At 56.0% G+C, this 22,934-nt stretch overlaps 1 protein-coding gene across 1 annotated transcript; it reads left to right on the forward strand.

Annotated features, from left to right (window-relative positions):
• Window positions 1-400: 400 nt before the first annotated feature.
• Window positions 401-19,285, forward strand: HEPACAM2 (HEPACAM family member 2; the record flags this gene model as incomplete). The annotated part of the gene is made up of 8 exons (XM_051977244.1): window positions 401-902; window positions 1,711-1,995; window positions 11,364-11,657; window positions 15,430-15,549; window positions 16,207-16,231; window positions 16,325-16,362; window positions 18,294-18,367; window positions 18,612-19,285. Coding segments are annotated over 8 exons (1,455 nt in total), but the record flags the coding sequence as incomplete, so codon positions are not given.
• Window positions 19,286-22,934: the final 3,649 nt, after the last annotated feature.

Here is a 22,934-nt window from a genome sequence, read left to right on the forward strand (position 1 = left end):
CCCCCTTCTAACCCTCGGGGCCGGCCTCGGGCTCTGCTTTCTCGTCCCAAGCACCCCCTGCTGGTGGCTCCGGGGCTTGTCCAAGGCCGCCCGCTCTCCCCCAGAGCCGAAAGCTGCAGGGGGGGTGGGGGGAGGCTCCCCGAAAGCCCTGGCCCGCTGCAGGCGGCCACTGTGCCCCCACCCCCGCTGTAACGGAGTCCCCCGATTTCGGGAGCTCGGTCCCAGGAGGGAGCCAGCGTCTAGCCTCAGGGCGCTCGAAGGGGAGGGGATGGAGTTGGCAAATGGCCCCCGGGAGGGAGGGCCGACCCGGGAAGGAGCGGGCGTCCAGAGCCGCCATCCCACCGCGCCCCCTCGGCCACCGGCAGGCCGGGAGCCCGCCCCCCTAGAAGCCTGACTGGGATGGGGAGGGCCCTCCCCCGCCGAGCCCGGCGGACCCCCTCTGCCTCCCCCTCCCCCCGCCTGTCGGGCTCCCTCCCTAAGGTTCCCATTTTGGAGGCCGGGCCGCCTCCCAGGCCTCTCACAGCCGCCTCTGCTCCCCGCCCCAGGCACCTGCTCCGGGCTGACGGTGACTGTGCCCTCGGCCACGGTCCACGGCGTCCGGGGGCAGGCGCTCGACCTGCGCGTGGGCTACAGCTTCGGGGGCGCGGCCTCGGACGTGCAGATCATCTGGCTGTTCCAGAGGCCGCCGGCCACCCCCAAGTACCTGCTGGGCGCCGTCAACAACTCCGTGGTCCCCGACCTGGAGTTCCGGCACAAGTTCTCCCTGCGGCCGCCAGACGCGTCCCTGCGCATCCAGCCGCTGCACTTCAGCGACGAGGGCACCTACGTGGTCAAGGTCAACGTGAACACCCACGGCAACGGGACCCTGTCGGCCCACCAAAAGATCCTCGTCACCGTGGATGGTGAGCATCTACCTGGCAGCGGGCGGGGCCATCCCCCTGCCGCCCCCTCACGCCCACCCCGCCCCGACCCCCAGCCACTGAGTCCTCCCCAGCCACTGAGTCCTCCCCAGCCACTGACTCCTCCCCAACCACTGACTCCTCCCCAGCCACTGAGTCCTCCCCAGCCACTGACTCCTCCCCAGCCACTGACTCCTCCCCAACCACTGAGTCCTCCCCAGCCACTGACTCCTCCCCAACCACTGACTCCTCCCCAGCCACTGAGTCCTCCCCAGCCACTGAGTCCTCTCCAGCCACTGACTCCTCCCCAGCCACTGACTCCTCCCCAACCACTGAGTCCTCCCCAGCCACTGACTCCTCCCCAGCCACTGAGTCCTCCCCAGCCACTGAGTCCTCTCCAGCCACTGACTCCTCCCCAACCACTGACTCCTCCCCAGCCACTGACTCCTCCCCAGCCACTGAGTCCTCTCCAGCCACTGACTCCTCCCCAACCACTGAGTCCTCCCCAGCCACTGAGTCCTCCCCAGCCACTGACTCTTCCCCAGCCACTAAGTCCTCCCCAGCCACTGAGTCCTCCCAGCCACTGAGTCCTCAGCCTCCCAGCTCCCAGGGCCTGGCCACACCAAGAAAAGGAGCCAGCCTTGATGGGCGCTGCCGCCAACATTTTACATCTCCTTTGAGCTGCTATTATTAGCCTGATTTCACAAAGGGGGAAACTGAGGCAGGAATGTGAACGGCCCCGCCCGGGCTGCTGGCCGGGGCCACCGAACCGGTGAGAAAGCCGAGCTCAGCCCTCCTCTCGGCCTTGCAGATCCTGTGACCAAGCCCACCGTGCGCCCCCACCCTTCCTCCGGGGCCGTGGAGAACGTGGGCAACCTGACGCTGACGTGCGTGGTGGCCGGGGGCACGCGCGTCTCCTACCAGTGGCTGAAGGACGGCAGGCCGGCTCGGACCGGCGCCACCTACAGCTTCTCTCCCAGCCGCAGCGTCCTCCGCATGGCCCCGGCGACCAGAGCCGACGTGGGGGAGTTCCGCTGCCGGGCCCTCAACGCGGTCAGCGAGCTGCAGAGCGACGCCCTGGTGCCCACCATCTACTGTAAGTGCCCTCTGCGCGGCGGGGAAGGCCGGGCCCCCAGTGCCCTCCCCCGGAGGTGGGGCCTCCGTCTCTGGAATGAAAGCAGGGGGTCCTCCCTGCCGCTCAGCCACGGCCCCCCGGGAGCTCCTCCTCTCCCGCTCCAGCGCCTGCTTCCGGCGCCCGCCTCCTCGGGGCAGGGGGACAGAGCTGCGTCGGGGCCAGACTGCGGGGTCCCTGCCTGCTCCTGGAGGCAGCCTGAAGGGGGGATGGGAGAAAGGCTCCCCCGGGCAGCCCTTGTCACCCATGCGGGAGATGATGAGGGTCTGCACGAGGACGGGGCAGGAGCCTGGAAGGAGGATCCTGGGAGAAAAGGGAACTGGAAGGAGGATCCCAGACCAAGCAAAATGGGGCCCGAGAGAGGCGGGAGCCCCGTCCTGAGCCAGTTGTCGGTTTGCTCAGACCCCGTGGCCCGGGGGCGCCAGAGGCTCAGAGGGAGTGGGTGCCCACGGGCCGGGTGCTCGGGACAGGCTGCCCAGAGGGGCGGGATCCAGCTGAGGGGGGAGGGCATGAGGACGGGCCAGAACCAGGCCCGGGGGGGGGGGCAGGATCCCCACGGCCGTCGGAGGGGCCTTTTCTGGCCACATCAGCAGGGCCAGAGTCAGTGCCCTCTTGTGCCCCATGTTGCTCGGGCCAACGGGGGGAGGCTGGTCCGACTCCTACATGCACCTCCTGGTTAGGTTGATGATAATGGTGCTGGGGAGGATGGTGGTGGGAGGGGGGCAAGAGTTCGCCCCTTTTACAGAGGGAGAAGTCAGGGCTCAGAGGGAGGGAGGAAGTCCCCAGGGCCACAGGCCCAGATGCGGCTCCCAGTAGGGGGTGTGGCAGCCCTGCCCTTATCAGCCCCGGCTGTTCCCTAGGAAGCCGCCCAGCCCCTGGAGGTCTCTCTGGGAATGTCTGCGCTGCAGCAAGAGGCCTCTGGGAACGGCTTTCTGGGGGCTCTGCTGGGCTTCCCCCGGCGTCCCCCAGTACAGCAGGAGCCCGACACCAGCGCCCCCGGCCAGGTTGCCAGCTGACGGTCCGGGAGGTCCTGGGAGCCCACTGGGGCAGGGTGGGATAAGAATCCCCCCGATGGGGGCTGAGGGCTTCCCCAGGCTCCCTGTGCAGATTGGGGGCCAAGCGCGGCTCCCTCGGGGGCACTTCTCAGTGTCTTCAGGAGGCCCTGGTCTTCCTTGCCTCGCCGAGCCCTCCCTCGGTTTCTAGAGGCAGTTACCTAGAATTAGGCGTGTGCCAAGTGGGCCGGGCAGCCCCTCCGGGAGCCTGGGCTGTGGCAGGAGCAGCTTCCGGGGAAACGAGCCCTTTGTCCTCAGAGGACGGTGGATCACCTGTTCCCATTCACCACCTTCGGCTGCTTGGGCTGGAGGGAGGGGCTGCTGGGAGCAGATGGCAGGCAGGGAGGGACTTCATCTCTGCATTAGGGAAGGGCATGTGCCCCATGGAGCCCCTGCAGCCTGCGGGCAGGAATTCTGGGAGGCAGGGCAGGGGCCGGCCTCCAGTCAGGGCCCCGGGCGCCAGTCTCAGAAATGCCCAGCTGGTCTCAGTCCCCACTGTCCCCGGCATGGAAACCTGAGGCTCCAGGAAGAGGAGACAGAAACGAGGTGGGGTCGGGAGAGCAAGGGCGCTAGGGCCCCATTCTGGGGGGGCACAACTTGGAAGGATCGGAAGCCTTCAGAGCAGGTCGTGCAGATGGCACCTGTGGCAGAAGCATTCCACCTTTTCTGGAAGAAGAACCTGCCCCAACTCAGAGCCCTAGGGACAGAGAAGTGGAGAGCCCGAGAGAGCAAAAGCCCAGAGCCCGAGAGACCAAAAACCCAGAGTCCAAGAGACCAAAAACCCAGAGCCCGAGAGCCCGAGAGACCAAAAGCCCAGAGACCAAAAACCCAGAGCCAGAGAGACCAAAAGCCCAGAGCTGGAGAGCTCGAGAGACCAAAAGCCCAGAGCCCAAGAGCCCGAGAGACGAAAAGCCCGGAGACCAAAAGCCCGAGAGACGAAAAGCCCAGAGACCAAAAACCCAGAGCCAGAGAGACCAAAAGCCCAGAGCTGGAGAGCTCGAGAGACCAAAAGCCCAGAGCCCAAGAGCCCGAGAGACGAAAAGCCCGGAGACCAAAAGCCCGAGAGACGAAAAGCCCGGAGACCAAAAGCCCAGAGCCGGAGAGCCCAAGAGACCAAAAGCCCAGAGACCAAAAACCCAGAGCCAGAGAGACCAAAAGCCCAGAGCTGGAGAGCTCGAGAGACCAAAAGCCCAGAGCCCAAGAGCCTGAGAGACAAAAAGCCCGGAGACCAAAAGCCCAGAGCCCAAGAGCCCGAGAGACCAAAAGCCCAGAGACCAAAAGCCCAGACCCTGAGAGCCCGAGAGACCAAAAACCTAGAGCTCAAGAGACCAAAAACCTAGAGCCCGAGAGACCAAAAGCCCAGAGACCAAAAACCTAGAGCCCGAGAGACCAAAAACCTAGAGTCCAAGAGACCAAAAACCCAGAGCCCGAGAGCCCGAGAGACCAAAAACCCAGAGCCCGAGAGCCCAAGAGCCCAAAAACCTAGAGCCCGAGAGACCAAAAGCCCAGAGACCAAAAACCTAGAGCCCGAGAGACCAAAAGCCCAGAGACCAAAAACCTAGAGCCGGAGAGCTCGAGAGACCAAAAGCCCAGATCCCGAGAGACCAAAAACCTAGAGCCTGAGAGACCAAAAGCCCAGAGCCTGAGAGCCTGAGAGACCAAAAACCCAGAGCCGGAGAGCCCGAGAGACCAAAAACCTAGAGCCCGAGAGACCAAAAGCCCAGAGACCAAAAACCTAGAGCCCGAGAGACCAAAAGCCCAGAGACCAAAAACCTAGAGCCGGAGAGCTCGAGAGACCAAAAGCCCAGATCCTGAGAGACCAAAAACTTAGAGCCCGAGAGACCAAAAGCCCAGAGCCTGAGAGCCTGAGAGCCCGAGAGACCAAAAGCCCAGAGCCAGAGAGCCCGAGAGACCAAAAGCCCAGAGCCAGAGAGCCTGAGAGACCAAAAGCCCAGAGCCCGAGAGACCAAAAACCCAGAGCCCGAGAGCCCGAGAGACCAAAAGCCCAGAGCCCGAGAGACCAAAAACCCAGAGCCGGAGAGCCCGAGAGACCAAAAACCCAGAGCCCGAGAGACCAAAAACCCAGAGCCCGAGAGACAAAAAACCCAGAGCCGGAGAGACCAAAAACCCAGAGCCGGAGAGACCAAAAACCCAGAGCCCGAGAGACCAAAAACCCAGAGCCGGAGAGACCAAAAACCCAGAGCCGGAGAGACCAAAAACCCAGAGCCCAAGAGCCCGAGAGACCAAAAACCCAGAGCCCGAGAGCCCGAGAGCCCGAGAGACCAAAAACCCAGAGCCCGAGAGACCAAAAACCCAGAGCCCGAGAGACCAAAAACCCAGAGCCCGAGAGACCAAAAACCCAGAGCCCGAGAGCCCGAGAAACCAAAAGCTGGAGAGACCAAAAACCCAGAGCCCGAGAGCCCGAGAGACCAAAAGCTGGAGAGACCAAGAGCTGAGAATCCCAAAGCTCCAGAGCCCAAGAACCTGCCCTTTGGGCACAAACACATGAAAAGATGTGCCCAATATGGGCACTGCCAGGGCAGAGGAGACAAACCCTCTAGAAATCCTCTTCCAGAAGACCTGGCAGTAGGAATTGTGAGAAGGCTGGAGGGAAGCCAGTTAAAGGCAGTGGGCACGGGACCCCAGAGGTTCTCAGAGCCTGGCACAGAAGGAAGAAAAGCCCTTTCTTGTCCCAATCCCCAGGACAAATGCTGTGGCTCTGACGTCACGGGGTCAGAAGGGCTTCTGGGAGCCTGGCACTGATGCAGAAGATGATGAATCTGGGACAATCGCTGACCAAACTGGCCCGGAGAATTGTGGATAATGGGGGTGGGCAGTTCTCCAGGGGTCTGCAGAAGAGGAAGACCGAGACTGAAGGCGGGGAGGAGGAACCTGGCTTTCACTCTATAAACAGCCATACTTAACTGATAAGATCAGTACTATCATTAACTGTATTCCTCCCTGGCACTGGACTGGGTTTCCCCCTGAGGAATCCCTATGTTCTTTGGCTCTGTGCCCTGATCCTGGGATGTTAGTCCAGAAAAGTTCCCAAAACAAGGCCGAGCCGGGTAGCAGGGTTAGGGTTAGCGCCTGGGCAGGCGCTGACCATGAGTAGTGGGCCAATGGTTCTCAGTTCATGCTGCAGAAAATGCCCGGGATGCTGAGCGCTCGGCAGATGCCCACAAGCCCAACAGGGAAATCCAGACCCTTGTGGCCCCCAAAAGCCAAGCCTCCCGGGGCGGCCGGACGGGCCAGGTTCAGGAGCCGGCTCCTCGGCCACGGGGCTCTCTGCCGCTGACTCGCCTCTCCTTCCCACAAGCACACAGCTGAGGAGTCTTGGTCCTCCCGGAGGCCGGGCCCCAAATGCTCCAACTCGTCAGTTTTACCGTTCACCCACCTCTGGTTTTTACATCGCTTCTTTCCCCTTCCTCTGGCCCAAGAGCCATTCCTTCCAAAACATGGTAAAAGAGCTACCAGCTCCCCGGCAAATTCAGGATCCTGAACTTGGGGATCGCCCAAGAAGCCGCTCTAGAGCTGGTGCAAGGTGGGCTCAGGACAAAGCCCATGCCCCCTTTTCTACACAGGCGTCCATAAGAAGCCACGCTCCCCCCACCACGGAGGCCATGCCATGTGCTCCTGCTGAAGGGGGCAGAGACGTCCTCTGGTCACCCCCTCGCAGCCTGAAGTCCAAGGAGGGAAACTGGGGAGAAGCAGCATCTTCTCCCATGAGCCGAGGACTCGCCTTCCTGGGCCCTCTCACAAGGCGAGGCGCCCTTCTACACCCTCACCATCCCGGGATTCTATCGATCGGAGTCTCCCAAGCGCTCCTGATATCAGAAGAGCCAGCCTTCCTGTCTCCATCGCTCCTCTGGGAATCCCCTCGTTCAAGGGCATCCTCCAGGAAGGCAGCAGGGAAAAGTGGACAACTTCTCCCATAGCTCCGGCACAAGAGACCGACCTTCTGTGTCCAGGGGTCCCGCCAGACCCATGTCAATGTGCTCCACCCCTTCCAAACCATCTCCCAGGCCCCCAGAAAACATCATACAGTATTCCCTGGAAGGAAACCTGAGAGAAAAACCTTGTTCTATGTAACTTTAGTCAAAAGCCTCTCTCTTCTCTCCATCTTTCTTCTTTCTGTCTTTATCTCTGTCCCTCTCTCCCTCTCTCTCGCCTCTGTCTGCCCGTCTCTGTCTCTTTCTCTCCTTTCTCTGTCCATCTCTCTTTTCTCTTTATGTATCTCCTTTCTCTTTCCCTCTCTCTCATTTCTCTTCTTTGTCTGTCTCCTCTCTCTCTCCAAGTCTTTCTCTTCCTTTCCCCCCTCTCTCTCCCCCCTTTTCTTTCCCTCTCTGTTTCTGCTTCTCTGTTTACACCCTCCCCTCTTTTCTCCCCCCACTCCATCTCTTTCTCTCTCCCTGTCTCTTTGTCTCTTTCTTTTCTTGTCTTTGCCTCTATCTCTTCTCTGTCTCTCTTTTTCTTTTTTTGGAAGACGTAGTATTTTTCTTTTCAAAAGTATTTTATTTCCTCCATTTACATGTAAAGACATTTTATTAAAAGGAACACACCCTCTACTGGTAGTATTGACTCAAAAATTTTGGCACTTGGAGGGACATAAACATTTTATCAACAGTAAATTAATGTGTTTTTTCCTACAACTCTTCCCACTTTTATATTGATTTGGATAATTTTCCTTTTTTTTTCATAAATTAAATATATTTTCTCTTTCACTGATCTCCCCTCTGCATGATAAAAAAATAGCATCCAAATTTACAAAATTTATTAAGTTTACAATAAAAAAGTCTTGAAACCAGCACACAGTTAAGTAAACAATTCTCTACAATGTTTGTGATGCTCAATTTCTTAGCTTCACCAATGTGAAAATCTTTCAAATTACTAGCAAGTTGTTTACTTTATACTCATTGATAACTTGTATTCCTTCTGAAATTTGATTGCTCATAGTATTGGTCTCTTTTTTCTCTTTTCCTCTCCCTCTTCTGTCTCTCTGTCTCTGTCTCTCTTCTATCTCTTCCTTTCTCTTTTCCTCTTTCCTTTCGTTTTCTCTTTGTGTCTTTCTTCTCCCTCTGTCTTGTCTCTGAATCTGCCTCTTGTCTCTTCCTTTCTCTTTCCCTCTCTTCCTCTTCTCTGTCTCTGTCTGTCTTGTCTCCCTTTCTCTTTTCCCTCTCCTTTTTCTTTTTTTCCTTCTCTTTTTCTCTTTCTCTCCCTCTTTCCTATCTCTTTTTCCCTTTCTCTCCTCTTTCTCTCCCTTTTTCCTTTCCCTCTTTTCTCTTTTCCTCTCTCTCCTGTCTCTTTTTCTTTCCCCCCTCTTTTCTTTTTCTCTTCTTCTCCTCTGTCTCTCTCTTCCTCTTTCTTTCCCTCTCTTCTGTCTCTGTCCTTTTCTGTCTCTCTCTCTCTCCCTTTCTCTTTCTGTTTCTGTCTCTTCTTTGTCTCTTTCCTTCTTTTTCTCTCTCTCTCTTCCCCTCCCTCTCTGTCTCTCTCCTGTCTCTGTATCTCTCTCTTTCTTTTCCTCCCTCTCCTATCTGTCTCTTCTGTCACTTTCTCTTTCCTTCTTCTTTGTCACTTTTTTTCTGTCTCTGTCTCTCTTCTGTTTCTCTTCCTTTCTCTCTTCCCTCTCCTTTGTCTCAGTCTCTGTCTCTCTCCCTCTGCCTCTTTCCCTCTCTTGTCTCTCTTTTTCTGTCTCTTGTCTCCATCTCCCTATCTCTCCCTCCCTCTCTCTTTCTCTTTCTCACCTGCCTCTCTCTGTCTCTTGTCTCTCTCATCTTGTCTGTCTCTGTCTCCATCCATCTCTTCTCTCTGTATCTGTCTGTCTCTTTCCCTCTAGTCTTTTTTCTCTGTTTCTGTGTCTCTCACTATCTCTTTCATTCTCGCTTGTTTCTGGCTCTCTTTTTCTCTGTCACTGTCTCTGTCTTCTGTCTCCCTTTCTCTCTCTTCTCTGTCTCTTCCCCTCTCCTTTGTCTCTCTCTTTCTCTCTCCTGTCTCTTTTTTTGTCTGTCTCTTTCTGTCCCCATCTTTCCCTCCCTCCTGCTCTCCCTCTCTTATCTTTTTCTCTTTCTCTCTCTCTTGTCTGTCTCTCTTCTCTGTCTCTCTTTTCTTTTCCCAGCTCTTTCATCTCTTTCTTCTCCCTCTTTCGCTGTCTCTTTATCTCTCTTGTCTCTGTATGTCTCTCTTCCTTTCCCTCTTCCCCTCTTTCTCTCCCTCTCTTCCCTCTGTCTTTTTCTGTCTCTTTCTCTCTGTCTCTGTCTCATCTTTGTCTCTCCCTATCTCTTTCCCTCTCTCTCTCCCTCTCTGTCTCTCTCTTGTCTCTTTCTCATCTTTTCCCCCTCTCTTTTCTCTCTTACCTCTCTCTTCCCCTCTCTTCTGTCTTTGTCTATTTCTCTTTCCCTTGTCTTTCTCTTTCTCTCCCTCTTTCCCTCTCTTTTCCCCTCTCTTCTCTCTTCTCTCTTCTCTCTCTGTCTCTGTCTCCCTTTCTCTTTCCTTCTCTGTTTCTGTCTCTCCTCTCTTTCCCTCTCTCCTTCCCTCTCATTTTTCCTTCTCTTTTCTTTTCTCCCCCTCATTCCTTTCTTTTCTTCTCTCCTTTCTTTTTTCCCCTCTCTCTCCTCTCTTTTCTCTTTTCCTCTCTCTCCTGTCTCTTTCTTTCCCTTTCTCTTTCCTTGTCCATTCTATCTCCCTATCTCTCTTTCCCTCTCCTCTGACTCTGTTCTTTTCTGTCTCTGTCTCTGTCTCCCTGTCTCTTTCCTTCTCTGTTTCTGTCTCTCCCTCTCTTTCCCTCTCTCCTTCCCTCTCATTTTTCCTTCTCTTTTCTTTTCTCCCCCTCATTCCTTTCTTTTCTTCTCTCCTTTCTTTTTTCCCCTCTCTCTCCTCTCTCTTTTCCTCTCCCCTCTTTTTCTCTCTTTTCTCCATCTCTCCCCTTCCCCACTCTCCTTTCTTCTCTCTCCTCTCTTCTCCTTCCCCCCCTCCCCTCCCTTGCTCTTCCTTTCCTTCTCCTTCTCTAGAATCCCAGCTCCCAGCATCAGTGTCTCAGTGGACACTCTGCCGAAGACCTGCTCCCCTGAGAATGGACACGAACTGCGGCTTTCCCCTCCTCTTCCTCTCCCTCTGGGGGCGGGCAGCTGAGCTCCCCGCCCCCCCCTCCCCATCTTTGCCCATCCTGAACCTGTCTGGCTCTGGCAGCTCCCTGCCCAGTCCCTGGGCCTGGTGACCATCTCTTGTCTCTGTCTCTCTCCGGGTCTTTCTCTTCCTTTCCCTTTCTCTCTCCCCACATGCATGTGGCCAGATAGGAGTGGGGGTTGGTTTGCCCTCCGATTGAATTCAGGGGATAAACGGTCGGAGCCAGTGGGTCCAAGGAGGGCACCAGCCTCTCTCTGGCCTCTCCCTCAGGCCACCGGCTGGAGTCGAGGGTCAGTCTGAGGACGACTCCGGTTCAGGATGCCTGGGGAGACCCAAGCCTGTGGGCCGCCCGCAGCAGCCTCTCGTCCAGGGACTTGCCTCCTCCTCCCCCAGCTTGTGGTCTGAGGATTCGGGCTCGAAGGTCCCAGGAGGTGGGCCTCCCTTTGAGGTTTCCCAAACTGCCCTGGTACAAGGAGAAGGGGCAGCCAGAGCACCAGGAGCCAGAGCCCTCGGAACGGGCAGGGATGTCAGGGGTCCCCCAGCCTGGCTCCCTGCTTTACCAATGAGGAAACTGAGTCTGGGGAGCAGATGGGGGCCACCCTTGGGAGGAAATCCAGCCCATTCTGCTGTTCTTGCCAATTTGGGGAGGGAGGGAAAGCTGACCAGGTGGGGCAGTGGCTGGAGCTCTGGGCCTGGTGCCAGGAAGTCAAAATCTGGCCTCCGATGCTTCCCAGCTGCATGCCAACAGGTAAGTCACTTAACGTATCTGCCTCCATTCCTGCAACTGTAATATGGAGCGAGCGCCACCTCCCCCACGTTCCTCTGAGGCTCAAATGGGATCAGATGGTGGCACATCAATGCGCGTGGTCAGTATTATTCTTCACAGAAACAACAATAAACTGATCATCAAATCACAGGGACATTGGTCCAAGGGTGGGCTGGCTCCCCCCCATGCCGGGCTCCGGCTCCGGCCCAACGGCCTGGCTCTCTGGCCCGTTGGAGTCGAGCTCCATCATCTCAGGCGGAAGGCGAGCTCACTGCACCCTGGCTGTCCTAGCAGACGGGCACCGGGGGGGGGCACTGGCTGACGGGTCCCGCTGCCCAGCAGCCTGGGGCCCCCTGAGACCACGCCCCTTTCCTGTCCTCCCTCTTACGCAGATGGACCTTATGGACTCAGGGTCAGCTCAGACCGCGGCCTGAGAGTGGGCGAGGTCTTCACCGTTGACCTCAGCGAGGCCGTCCGGTTTGACTGCTCGGCGGACTCCAACCCCCCCAACGTTTACTCGTGGATCCAGCGGGATGACAATTCCACCCAGGTGATCGAGCACGGCCCCCACCTGGAGGTGGCTCTGGAGGGCCTGGGCCGGAGCACCGACTACATGTGCCGGGCCTACAACAACGTCACGGGGCGGCGAGGGGAGGCTCCCTTCACCGTGATCATCACGTCTCTAGGTAAGAGCTCTGACCCAGGAAGCTGTGGGAGCCACTCTGACCTCATGCTCTCCATCTGGAGGAGGCAGGATTTGAACTCCAACCTTCTCACCTCTAATATAGAGCCTCCTTACATGAAAGCTCACATCCTTCCCCTCAGCTTAATGATGTCCTTTCTAAAATGGACCTCTCAGGAGTGAGCACAATATAGTAAGAGGTCGGGGTCAGGGGACACAATATTCCATGCAGGGAGAGGTCAGGGTCACAGGGACACAATATTCCATGCAGGGAGAGGTCAGGGTCAGGGGACACAATATTCCATGCAGGGAGAGGTCAGGGTCACAGGGACACAATATTCCATGCAGGGAGAGGTCAAGGTCAGGGGACACAATATTCCATGCAGGGAGAGGTCAGAGTCACAGGGACACAATATTCCATGCAGGGAGAGGTCAGGGTCAGGGGACACAATATTCCATGCAGGGAGAGGTCAGGGTCAGGGGACACAATATTCCATGCAGGGAGAGGTCAGGGTCACAGGGACACAATATTCCATGCAGGGAGAGGTCAGGGTCAGGGGACACAATATTCCATGCAGGGAGAGGTCGGGGTCAGGGGACACAATATTCCATGCAGGGAGAGGTCAGGGTCAGGAGACACAATATTCCATGCAGGGAGAGTTTGAGGTCAGGGTCAGGGGACACAATATTCCATGCAGGGAGAGGGGCAGGGAGGGAGTGCTCATGTTTTCAATGTGCGAAGTGGCTCAGGGGAGAGGATTCTGGCCTTTGTGGAGGGCCCGGCAGGACGGGCCCTCCAGAATGGTGGAGCCAGAGGCAGAGCTTGACCCCTGAGTGAGGGAGCCTAGGCCCATGAGTTCCAGGGGCCCGGGGACAGGTTCAGTGCTAGGGCCTTAAGGGCCCCCAGTGTGAGGCTTTCCCTGCTGCTTCCCACCCCCCCCCTTGTTTTCTGGGTTTAAAGGATTTAGGGACTTTTTCATCATTAGTCGTAAAACCCCCAAATGGCAATTCTGGGCGTGTTGCTTTTCTTTGCCTGGAAAGTGGCCAGGCCGTGCGGCCTGAGCCTGGGTGCCCTCGCCTGCCCGGCCTCCATTAATGTTTAGCCAGAGTGCCTCCCTGGCTCCCAGGAGCGCAAGGCTGCAGTGTTTGATTAAGGTCTGAGGACCCCAGATGCCAGGGAGCCTCCATCCCAGCAGCCTGTTGAACTTGGGCCCGGATCGGCCATCTGTGACAAGGGTAAACAAAGCCAGCAGGTGGGTGGGAGGGCCGGGAGCATGGCGGGCAGACCCTCTGCAGAGTCTTTCCAGGGTCGTGCTCGGAGGCTGCGGGAGGGAAGGAGCATGTAGAGAGCGCTTCCTCCACCCCAGCACTGGCTGTGGGGCTTTATTTATGACACTCCTAGGGAGTGCAGGCCGTTATGTTTCCCATTTGATGGATAAGGAAACTGAGGCAGATAGTTCCCCCAGATCATCGGAGCCCAAGGACAGATTTGAATTCAGATCCTCCTAAGCGCTGAGCTGGCACCCCCGCTCCCTGAGGAGCCCCCAGTGGCCTCTCGTTCCAGAACTGGTTTAGACTACTCCAACCTGAGCCTCCTTAGGAGGAGGAGGACAGAGAAAGGCGACCAGAGGCAGCCCCACTTTAGACTGAATTTGGCGGGTAGAGTGTGGGTCTGGGCCTGGGGCCCAAACCCAAGGACTCCTAGGAAGAAGGCGTGGCCCGGCGGGCGGGCCGGCAGCCACCGTCTCTGCAGGCAAGATGACCCCGAGAGCACCTCCGTGACACCATCAGGCCAGATCCTGGGCGAGCCATGTCCCAGTGACTCGAGGAGAGCCTCCGGCTGGAATCCGTCGCTCCATTTTCCAGGCTGGGCCGAAGGCTGTCTCAGTGTCTCTGAGTCTCTCCAGGGGCGGGCACCCAGACCGAGGCGGTGGACTCCGCTTGGGCAAGCTCCACACCCCCCCCCCCCCATCCATGTCTTATCCTCCTTTTCCTTCTGGCTGGGGGGTGCCCTGGCCCTTTTCAGGGGGGCTTCTGCAGCCACGTGGTCCTGGAGGGGCGGCCCAAGAGGGCCTGGAGGAGGAGGAGAAGCCCCTTTTGTCTCCTTGCGTGGTCACTCCGGCCCCTGCTGGGTTGGGGGTGATCCGTGTTTGCTGACTGACTGACTGACTGACCGACTGGAGGGCGAAGCAACTTCCGGCCTCGGGAACACCAGCCACGCCATATGGAGGCGAGCCCTCTTGTGCATATTTGCATAGGCGATTTAATTTGATTTGTTTAACTAAGGTTGGGCAGAAAAAGTGTTGGCACTGAGGACTTCCACAGCTGAGTGAAGGGGGAAGGGCACAGCTTACCCTGAATCCCCTGAGAGCCGGGGGCCGCCCACCCCAGGGGACCACGGCCAGAGGGTCAGCCCGGGAGGGCACCGGCGCCCTGCAGTGACCTCGGGACCCACCCAGACCCCCTCCCGCTGCACCGAGGGCCCAAGGAGGTTAAAAGCAATTTGGGAAGATTAATTACTCCAGGGAAAAGCCGACCACCAGGAGATTAAAGGTGGCTGAGAAGGAGCTTCCTGGGGGCTCAGGAGCCCCCCTCTGACTCCCACGAAGCACTTGTATCTTCTTACCCAAAGGCCCTGGTGGGGGCCCAGCTTAGGGGGCCCAGAGCGGCACAGCGCTGACCGGGCTACGGGGGCGGGGGCTCCCTCGGCCTCCCCAGCCCCGCCCATGTCCTGGCTCACAACCAGGGCCAGGAGGGGAAGAAAGCGCAGTGAGGGGCGGGAAAGGAGCAGCTCCGGAGCTCCAGCAGCACAGGCCCCGGGACAAAGACTCCCGTCCAGCACCGCTGCTACGTCCTGCTCAGGCCTCCACGGAGGCCGCACAGACACGTGGGAAAACAAGCCCAGTTCGGGCCGCCGTTTGGCCTTCCCCGCAGTACTTAAAGATAGGACTTTGGGAAAGGGTCCACGGGCTTCAGCAGACTGACCACCATGTCTCCGGGACGCGAAAGGCGCTGGGTTGCAGGTGGGGAGGGCGTCCACGTGATGGATGCAAAAAAGATGGCGCCGGGCCGCAGGCGGCCTCCACACGACGGACGCAAGATGGCGCTGGACCGCAGGCGGCCTCTACACGATGGAACAAGATGGCGCCGGGCCGCAGGCGGCCTCTACACGAGGAGCAAGATGGCGCCGGGCCGCAGGCGGCCTCTGCACGAGGGACGCAAGATGGCGCCGGGCCGCCCCCTGCGGGCTCAGCGCGCCTTGCGTTTTCACGCTCGTGGCTAGTTCTGCATCTGTCACCCCCCTTTCCCTTCCCCCCACACCAGGGAAGAGCCAAAGGCAGGAAGGCGCCGTTGTCTCCCCAGAGAAAGCGGGGCCGGACCCAGAAAAGCTGCGAGGGGAGGGGGCCCTCACGGCCCAACACCAACCCCTTACGCTCTTGGCAGCTTACTTCGAAGATGTCGGTCCCCAGTCCTCCCAAAGGGCTGCTGGGGGCGGGGCTCCAGGGGGAGGGGCGCGGTTCCAGCTGGGGGGGCGGGACTCCAGCTGGGGGGGCGGGACTCCAGCTGGGGGGGCGGGACTCCAGCTGGGGGGGCGGGACTCCAGCTGGGGGGGCGGGACTCCAGCTGGGGGGGCGGGACTCCAGCTGGGGGGGCGGGACTCCAGGTGGGGGGGGCGGGACTCCAGCTGGGGGGGGGGGCGGGCTTCCGTTCCTGATCCAGGCTGGGCCTTGAGTGCAGACAAGTTCAGGGTCTCTCTGCGGCCACTCTTTCCCCAGGCCAGGAGAGGGCCACCAGCAAAGGGAAGTCGTCCCTGGCCATCATCACGGGCGTCTCCGTGTTCCTGATCGTCGCCATGAGCAGCTTCTTCTTGTGGAAGAAGTGCCGGCCCGACAGAAGTAGGTGGGGTCAGTGGGAGGGGGACTTTCCCGACTTTGGGGTTGTTGTCAGAAGTGACTCACTGTGCGCTCTCTCCCTCCCTTCCTCCCTCCTTCCTCTATCTCTCCTCTCTCTTTGTCTCTTTCATTCTTTCTCTCTCTCTGTCTCATTCTCTCTGTATGTCCCTCTGTCTCTGTCTCTTTTCCCCATATCTCTGTCTCTCCCTCCCTCCTCTCTCTCTCCCATTCTTTCTCTCTCTCATTTTCTCTGTCTCTCTTCCTCTCTTTCTTTCATTCTCTTTTTCTCTCCCTGTCTCTGTCTCTTTCATTCTCTCTCTCTCTCGTTTTCTTACTCTCTCTTTCTGTCTCTGTTTCTCTCCCTCTCTCCTCTCTCTGTCTCTGTGTGTGTGTCTTTCTCTCTCTCATTCTCTCTCTCTATCATTATCTCTCTGTCTCTCTCTGTCTCTCTCTCTGTCTCCATCTCTCTCTTTGTGTCTTTGTCTCTCTCTGTGTCTCTGTCTCTCTCTGTCTCTGTCTTTCTGTCTCTTTCTCTCTCTCGGTCTGTGTCTCTCTCTGTTCTCTGTCTCTCTCTGTCTCTCTGTGTCTCTGTCTCTCTCTATCTCTCTCTGTCTCTCTCCCACCATATCTCTGTACCTCTCCCTCCCCCTCCGCCCACAGCCATTCGCCAGAAGCTGGCAGCCAGGTAAGGACTCACCCTGTCCATCCGTCTGTCCTGACACTCTCGGGGCCATTTCCCGCTGTGCGCAATCACCGCGTGTCTGTTTGTCTCCTTCAGGCCCGACTCCGAGTACGGGAAAGCGGCCACTTTTTCAGGTGACGGGCCGGGAGGTGCTCCAGCTGTTGGGGTGGCTCCGGGCTGGGGCTGGGGCTCCCTGGGGCATTGGCCGTGGGTCTCTAGGGAGGATGGGAGGGAGCTGGGAGATCCCGGGGCTCTGTGGCTTGTGGCCTGGGGCCCCCAACACCCTCCACTCTGTGGCCAGTGCTCTGAGGGGGCAGACAGGGAGAGGGTCTGTGGGCATCGTGAGGCCAGTGGGGAGGTGAGGGCCTTTTGTATTCAGTTCATCCCGGTTGGACAGATGTTTATTTATTGTGTCTACTGTGTGCAAGGTGTACACAGACCAAATGAAGGGGAGTGGGAGGAAGGCCCTCGGCCGCAACTCCTCCTCCCTCTTTTCTCCAGGGGATCAGCCCCTGGCCAGCCCCCCGTCCCCTCCCCCACCTTCATACACAAAGAGCTCAGGGAGGGCTGACATCTGCCCAGATGGGACTCCAGGGTTCAAACTTGTCTCCACGGTGCCCTGGCACCCACAGGGGCATCCTGGCACCAAGGGCACCCCTGACACCTGCAGGGGCACCCCCAGCACCCACAGGGGCACCCCATTTGTGGCCACACCCACAAGGGACTCTGCCCCTTCATCTTTCGTCAATTCCTCTGCCTCCCTGCAGACCCCAGCCCCTTCCATCCTTCCCCAAACACTGGCTCTCTCTCATTTCCATCATCTTCTTCCTGCATCCACAGTCTCACAGCTCACGACAAACACATCTTGTCTTGTCTCCATGGGCCCTCCCGGTGGCAAACAGCCCTTTCTCTTCTCCCCAGCCATGACCCCAGCTCTCTGGCCCTCCTTCCTCTTCCCTCCCGCAGGTTCCTGCCCAGGCCTCCCTGGTCATCTCTCCTGGCGGACTCTGCCATCCTGTTAAATGTGGAGTCCCACAGAGGTCCCACTTCTGACCCCTGCTTCATCCTGGGTCTCCTGCCACCTCTCTGATCTCGCTTCCCGGGCTCCCCAGTGGACCGGATCACCTCCCCAGCCATCCATCCCAGACCCCTTTTCTTCTTCTGAAGACTCTGTGGCTCATGGACTGTCACCCACTGCTACACCAATGAGCTCCCCATAATGGGAATGTCCAGTCCTTACCTCTTTCCAGCTCCTGGAGACTTCCTGAGCATCCCGTTTGCACCTTGGACTTGTTTCCCCTTCAGTCCCCCAGCCTCTCTTCCTTCCATCCCCAAAGATTGGGGGCTTTCTCTCCACTCACCATACAGTGATCACCATCTTTAGGCTCTCACCTCCTCTCCCCTGGACACGTGGCCTCCTAACTGGCCTCCCTGCCTCCAGCCTCTCCTCTTTCCTTAGTTCTGCCTATTGCACTGACTCCCACTCCCTTTAAGATAAAGTACAAATGCCCTGATCGGCTTTTTGAAGCTTCCCACTGCTTCCTCCAAGCGACTTTTCTAGATGGTCCCAAGCTTTTCATCCAGTCCCTCTGGCACAGGCTTCCCAGCCTCCGGCCCCCTCCACGGGCCCTGCCCAGCCTTCTTCCTCATCACTCGTCCACACGGCTCCCTTGCTGTTCTTTGCTCACCACTCCTCACCTCCTTCCTGCTAGTCCACCCCAGAAGCCCAGCCTGTTTATGGAGGGGCTTATTCAGAGAGGGAGCAGACCCCCAGTAGAGGAGAGCTCGCATTTCTACGGTAACGTCCACCTGTTTCGCGGTTATCTCCGTTCTACCAATAGTCACAGCTGGTCAATGAAATGTTCCACTTCTGAGGCCGGCTCGCTGACTACTACGTCACACTGCCCCCTACCGAAAGGCAGGGCCTGCAGCAGTTCCCATAATAATTGACTCCCATAGTTACTGCTCTCATCCTCACACTTCCCCTAATCATTCACTACTGCACACAGTAGGTGCTTAATCAGTGTTCACTGGATTGTCCTAGAAACTCTGATTTCTCTTTCAGGCCATGAAGATGCCCTGGCTGACTTTGGGATTTATGAATTTGTGGCTTTTCCAGAGCCTTCCACCGCTCCCAGGGTGCGTGGGGAGGGCAGGACAGGGGTGGGGGGTGGAGTCATACCCACCTTTAATGTTCCCTGGCAGTGACCCAGAGGTGGCCAAGGATAGCCAGAGGCAGAGCTTCCGGCTGGTGGCAAGGCTCCAGGCTCAGGCCCGCAGGAGCACATCCCCCAGGAGGCTCCCAGGGGCCAAGCCAGCCAGTGCCCCAGTGCCGGCCCTCTCAAGTCCTTCATTAATGCTTCCCCTGTCGGTCTCTCTCCAGATGCCCAGCAGATCCCTCCGTGGCTCCGAGTGGGGACCCAGGCAGGAGGTCTACGGCACAATTTACGAAGTTATCCAGCATGTCCCCGCGCAGGAGCAGCAGTGCCATCTGGAGTAGGGGGGAGCCCAGGAGCCCAGGTGCGGTCAGAGGAAGCAGCCCCAGCCCACAACCGTCACCTGCCTCCTGTTGGAGGCACACCTCAGCAGGGCATTAGGCCCCTGAGAGCAGCCTCTGAGCATTCAGGACCTCAACTCCAGGGGCCGTGCAGCCCATGCCAGACTCCAACCCCTTGTCTCCCCGCTCCAGAACAGGACTTCCCAGAACAGCAGAATCATTCGTCCCCTCGCTGTCCATCCACGATCTGCCTGCTGCTGCCCTAGCTCTGATGTTCACTCAGGCTGAGTACTCCATCCCTGGAAAGGCTCCTGGGGAAGGGCCTGCCAGTCTCTTTCTGGGTTCAGGAATAGATCCAGCACTGTAGGTGAGAAGGAGAAACGTCATTGTCCACAGGTCACCTATACCATCTGCAGAGAGAGGAAGGTCATTCTGGGCCTCTGAACTGGACCAACAGTCCCAGCAGAACTGGCTCCTGGACTCCTTAATTCAGGGGGCAACGGCCCCCCATCCCCAGTTGTCTAATATCAAAGGTGGCTCCTTCCTGCCCACTGCCTCTACCCTCTTCTTCCTTTTTTTCCCTTACCCACTCCCAAGCTTTCCTAGGGCCTGAGAGAATCATGGGGTGACAAGTCTCTGCCCCCCCCATTCATTTCTTCTAGTGAAAACCATGGAGGACCAGGAAAACATAGCCAGCAACAAGCCTTTTGTAAAATGCCAAGGACAGCCTGGTTTTCCTCACCTTTGCCAATTAAGAGTCATGGTTTCCAAAAGAAAGGAAGTTGGGGAAGTCCAGGAGGTTTGGAACCATGAGGCTTGTGTTTGTGCGCCTCCTTTTAAAAGTTAGAAAGGGCAGTTTCTGGCCATGGGCAGGAAATGGCCACTGAGGGCTGGAAAAAATAGATTTGCCTAAAGTCTCCATCATCTCGAATCCAGCTTCAGGGCTTTGCACAAAGACCCAAGGAGTTACCCTTGTGTACACAAAAGCACAGAGGAAAGCTGCTTCTCCTCCTTTCCTCTGCTTTCATTTGTGGGAGCCTTTGCATTTGGGCTTGGAGAAATCCCATTTACATTTTCTGTTGTGTTGCTTTAAATGTTATCCTTATTAGGGAGAGAATAAGAATAATGTGACTAGAAGGCAAAGGTCCCCAGAAATGAGATGAAATGTCCCCAGAAATTACTGCAAACATCCCCAGAAAAGACACAAACTACCCCAGAAAGGAGCCCAAATGTCCCCAGAAAAGAGTTCAAATAGCCCGAGAAAAGAGCACAAACACCCCCAGAAAGGAATTCAAATGTTCCCAGAAAGGAGATCAAATGTCCCCAGTAAGGAGCTCAAACATCCTCAGAAAAAAACTCAAAGGTCCCTAAAAGGAGTTCAAAAGTCCCCAAAAAGTAGCCCAAACATCCCCCGAAAGGAGCTCAAATGCCCCCAGAAAAGACCTGAACCATCCCCAGAAAAAAAGATCAAGTGTCCCCAGAAAGGAGGTCAAACATCACCAGAAAGTAGCTCAAAGATCCCTAGAAAACAGCACAAACAACCCCAGAAAGGAGCTCAAACGTTCCCAGAAAGCAGATCAAACGTCCCCAGAAAGATCAACTGTCTCCAGAAAGAAGATTAAACATCACCAGGAAGGAGCTCAAATGCCCCAGAAAAGAGCTCAAACGTCCCCAAAAAGGTGCTCAAATGCCCCCTAAAGAGCTCAAATGTTCCCAGAAAGGAGATCAAATGTACCCAGAAAGATCAACAGTCTCCAGAAAGGAGATCAAACATCCCCAGAAAAGAGCTAAAACCTCCCCAGAAAGGAGATCAAACGTCCCCAGTAAGGAGCTCAAGCATCCTCAGAAAAAAACTGCAAGGTCCCTAGAAAGGAGTTCAAAAGTCCCTAAAAAGTAGCCCAAATATTCCCAGAAAGGAGCTCAAATGCCCCCAGAAAAGAAGCCCAAATGTCCCCAGAAAAAAAGATCAAATGCCCCCAAAAAAGAGCTCAAAATTTCCCCAAAAAGGAGCTTAAACATCCCCAGAAAAACCACCAAACATCCCCAGAAAGGTCAGCCATCTCCAGAAAAGAGCTAAAACCTCCCCAGAAACGTCCCCCAAAAAGAGCTCAAACCACTAATAAAGACCTCAAACATACTCAGAAAAGAGCTCAAACGTCCCAGAAAGGAGCTTGAACATCCCCTGAAGAGCTCAAACGTGCCCAGAAAAGAACATAAATGTCCCCAGAAAGGAGCTCAAATGTCCCCAGAAAAGAGTTCAAACATCCCAGAAAGGAGATCAAATGTCCCCAGAAAGGAGCTCAAAAGTCCCCTGCCATTGCCACGGTTGGCTCAGCTCACATCGCCAAATGTAATGATCGCGTATTTAAAGTCAGCCGGAGTCAGGAATTCAGGTTAAGGGGAAAATCTTCAATATTTATTGAAGTGAAGAGGTGAATAAAGATTGCGATAGCAAATATAGGCAGTTGCAACAGGAAGCCAGCTAACAGAGAGCGATCTGAGCTGAGCCAACCGTGGCAATGGCAATCCCAAAAGTCTCTCCCTCTCCTTCCTTTTCCACTCCCCTGCCTCCACCCACCAAAATCGTCATTTCCTATACAACACATCAGGACTTGCACAAAGAGTGGGTGGGGGCCATTCTTTCTCCAAGCTTACATATTAATAGAGTATGGTCCAATTACTATTTAGCCTCATGTGCTTGGGACCTCAGTGCATCAACTCAAGCCTCAGCCCATTACAGTCCCCAGAAAGATCAAACATCTCCAGAAAGATCAACTGTCCCCAGAAAGGAGGTCAAACATCACCAGAAAGGAGCTCAAACATCCCCCAAAAGGAGCTGAAACGTCCCCAGTAAAGACCTCAAACATACCCAGAAAGGAGCTTAAACGTCCCTAGAAGGAAGCTCAACCATCCTCACAAAGATCAACCATCTACAGAAAGGAGATCTAAAGTCCCCAGAAAGGAGCTCAAATGTTCCAAAAAAAGAGTTCAAATATCTCCAGAAAGGAGCTCAAATGACCGCAGAAAGAAACTCAAACAACCCCAGAGAAGACCTCAAACATCCCCAAAAAGGAGATCAAATGTCCCCACAAAAGAGCTCAAATGTCCCCAGAAAGGAGCTCAAAAATCCCCAGAAAGGAGATCAAACATCTCCAGAAAGGGGGTCAAACATCCCCAGAAAAGAGTTCAAATATGCTCAAAAAAGAACTCAAAGGTCCCCAAAAAAGAGCTCAAATGTCCCCAGAAAGGAGCTCAGACATCCTCAGAAAAGAACTCAAAGGTCCCCAAAAAAGAGCTCAAACATTCCCAGAAAAGACATCAAAAGTCCCCAGAAAAGAGCTCAAACTTCCTCAGAAAGGACATCAAAAGTCTCCAGAAAGGAGCTTAAACGTCCCCAGAAGGAAGCGCAAACGTTCCCACAAAGATCAATCGTCTCCAGAAAGGAGATCAAACATCCCAGAAAAGCTAAAGGAGATCAAATGTCCCCAGAAAGTTTAACCGTCCTCAGAAAGGAGATCAAATGTCCCCAGAAAGGAGCTCAAAAATCCCCAGAAAGGAGATCAAACATCCCCCTAAAAGAGCTCAAACATCTCCAGAAAAGAGTTCAACGATCTTTAGAAAGGATATCAAATGTCTGCAGAAAAAAGCTCAAACGTTTCCAGAAACATCAAACACCTGCAGAAAAGACTTCAAACTTCTCCAGAAAAGAGCTCAAATGTCCCCAGAAAGATCAAACATCTCCAGAAAAATTATGAATCGTCTCCACAAAAGAGCTCAAACGTCCCAGAAAAGAGCTCAAACGTTTCTAGATAAGAGCTCAGATGTCCCCAGAAAAACTCAAACGTCTCCAGAAAAGAGCTCAAATGTCCCCAGAAGAACTCAAACGTCTCTAGAAAAAGGCACAAACATCTCCAGAAAGGATATCAATCTCCAGAAAAGAGCTCAAATGTCCTCAGAAAGATCAAACATCTCCAGAAAAGAGCTCAAACGTCTACACAAAACATCTCAAACGTCCTTAGAAAGGAGCACAAAAATCCATAGAAAGGACATTAAATGTCCCTAGAAAAGGGCTCAAACATCCCCAGAAAATTGCTCAAACATCCCCCAAAAGGAGCTCAAACGGCCCCTGAAGAGCTCAAACTTCTCCAGAAAAGACCTCCAACATCTCCAAAAAGGATATCAAATATCCCAAGAAAGGAGCTCAAATAT

This window comes from Antechinus flavipes, chromosome 1 (genome assembly GCF_016432865.1).
Source record: "Antechinus flavipes isolate AdamAnt ecotype Samford, QLD, Australia chromosome 1, AdamAnt_v2, whole genome shotgun sequence".
In the NCBI taxonomy this organism is placed as follows: Eukaryota; Metazoa; Chordata; class Mammalia; order Dasyuromorphia; family Dasyuridae; genus Antechinus; species Antechinus flavipes.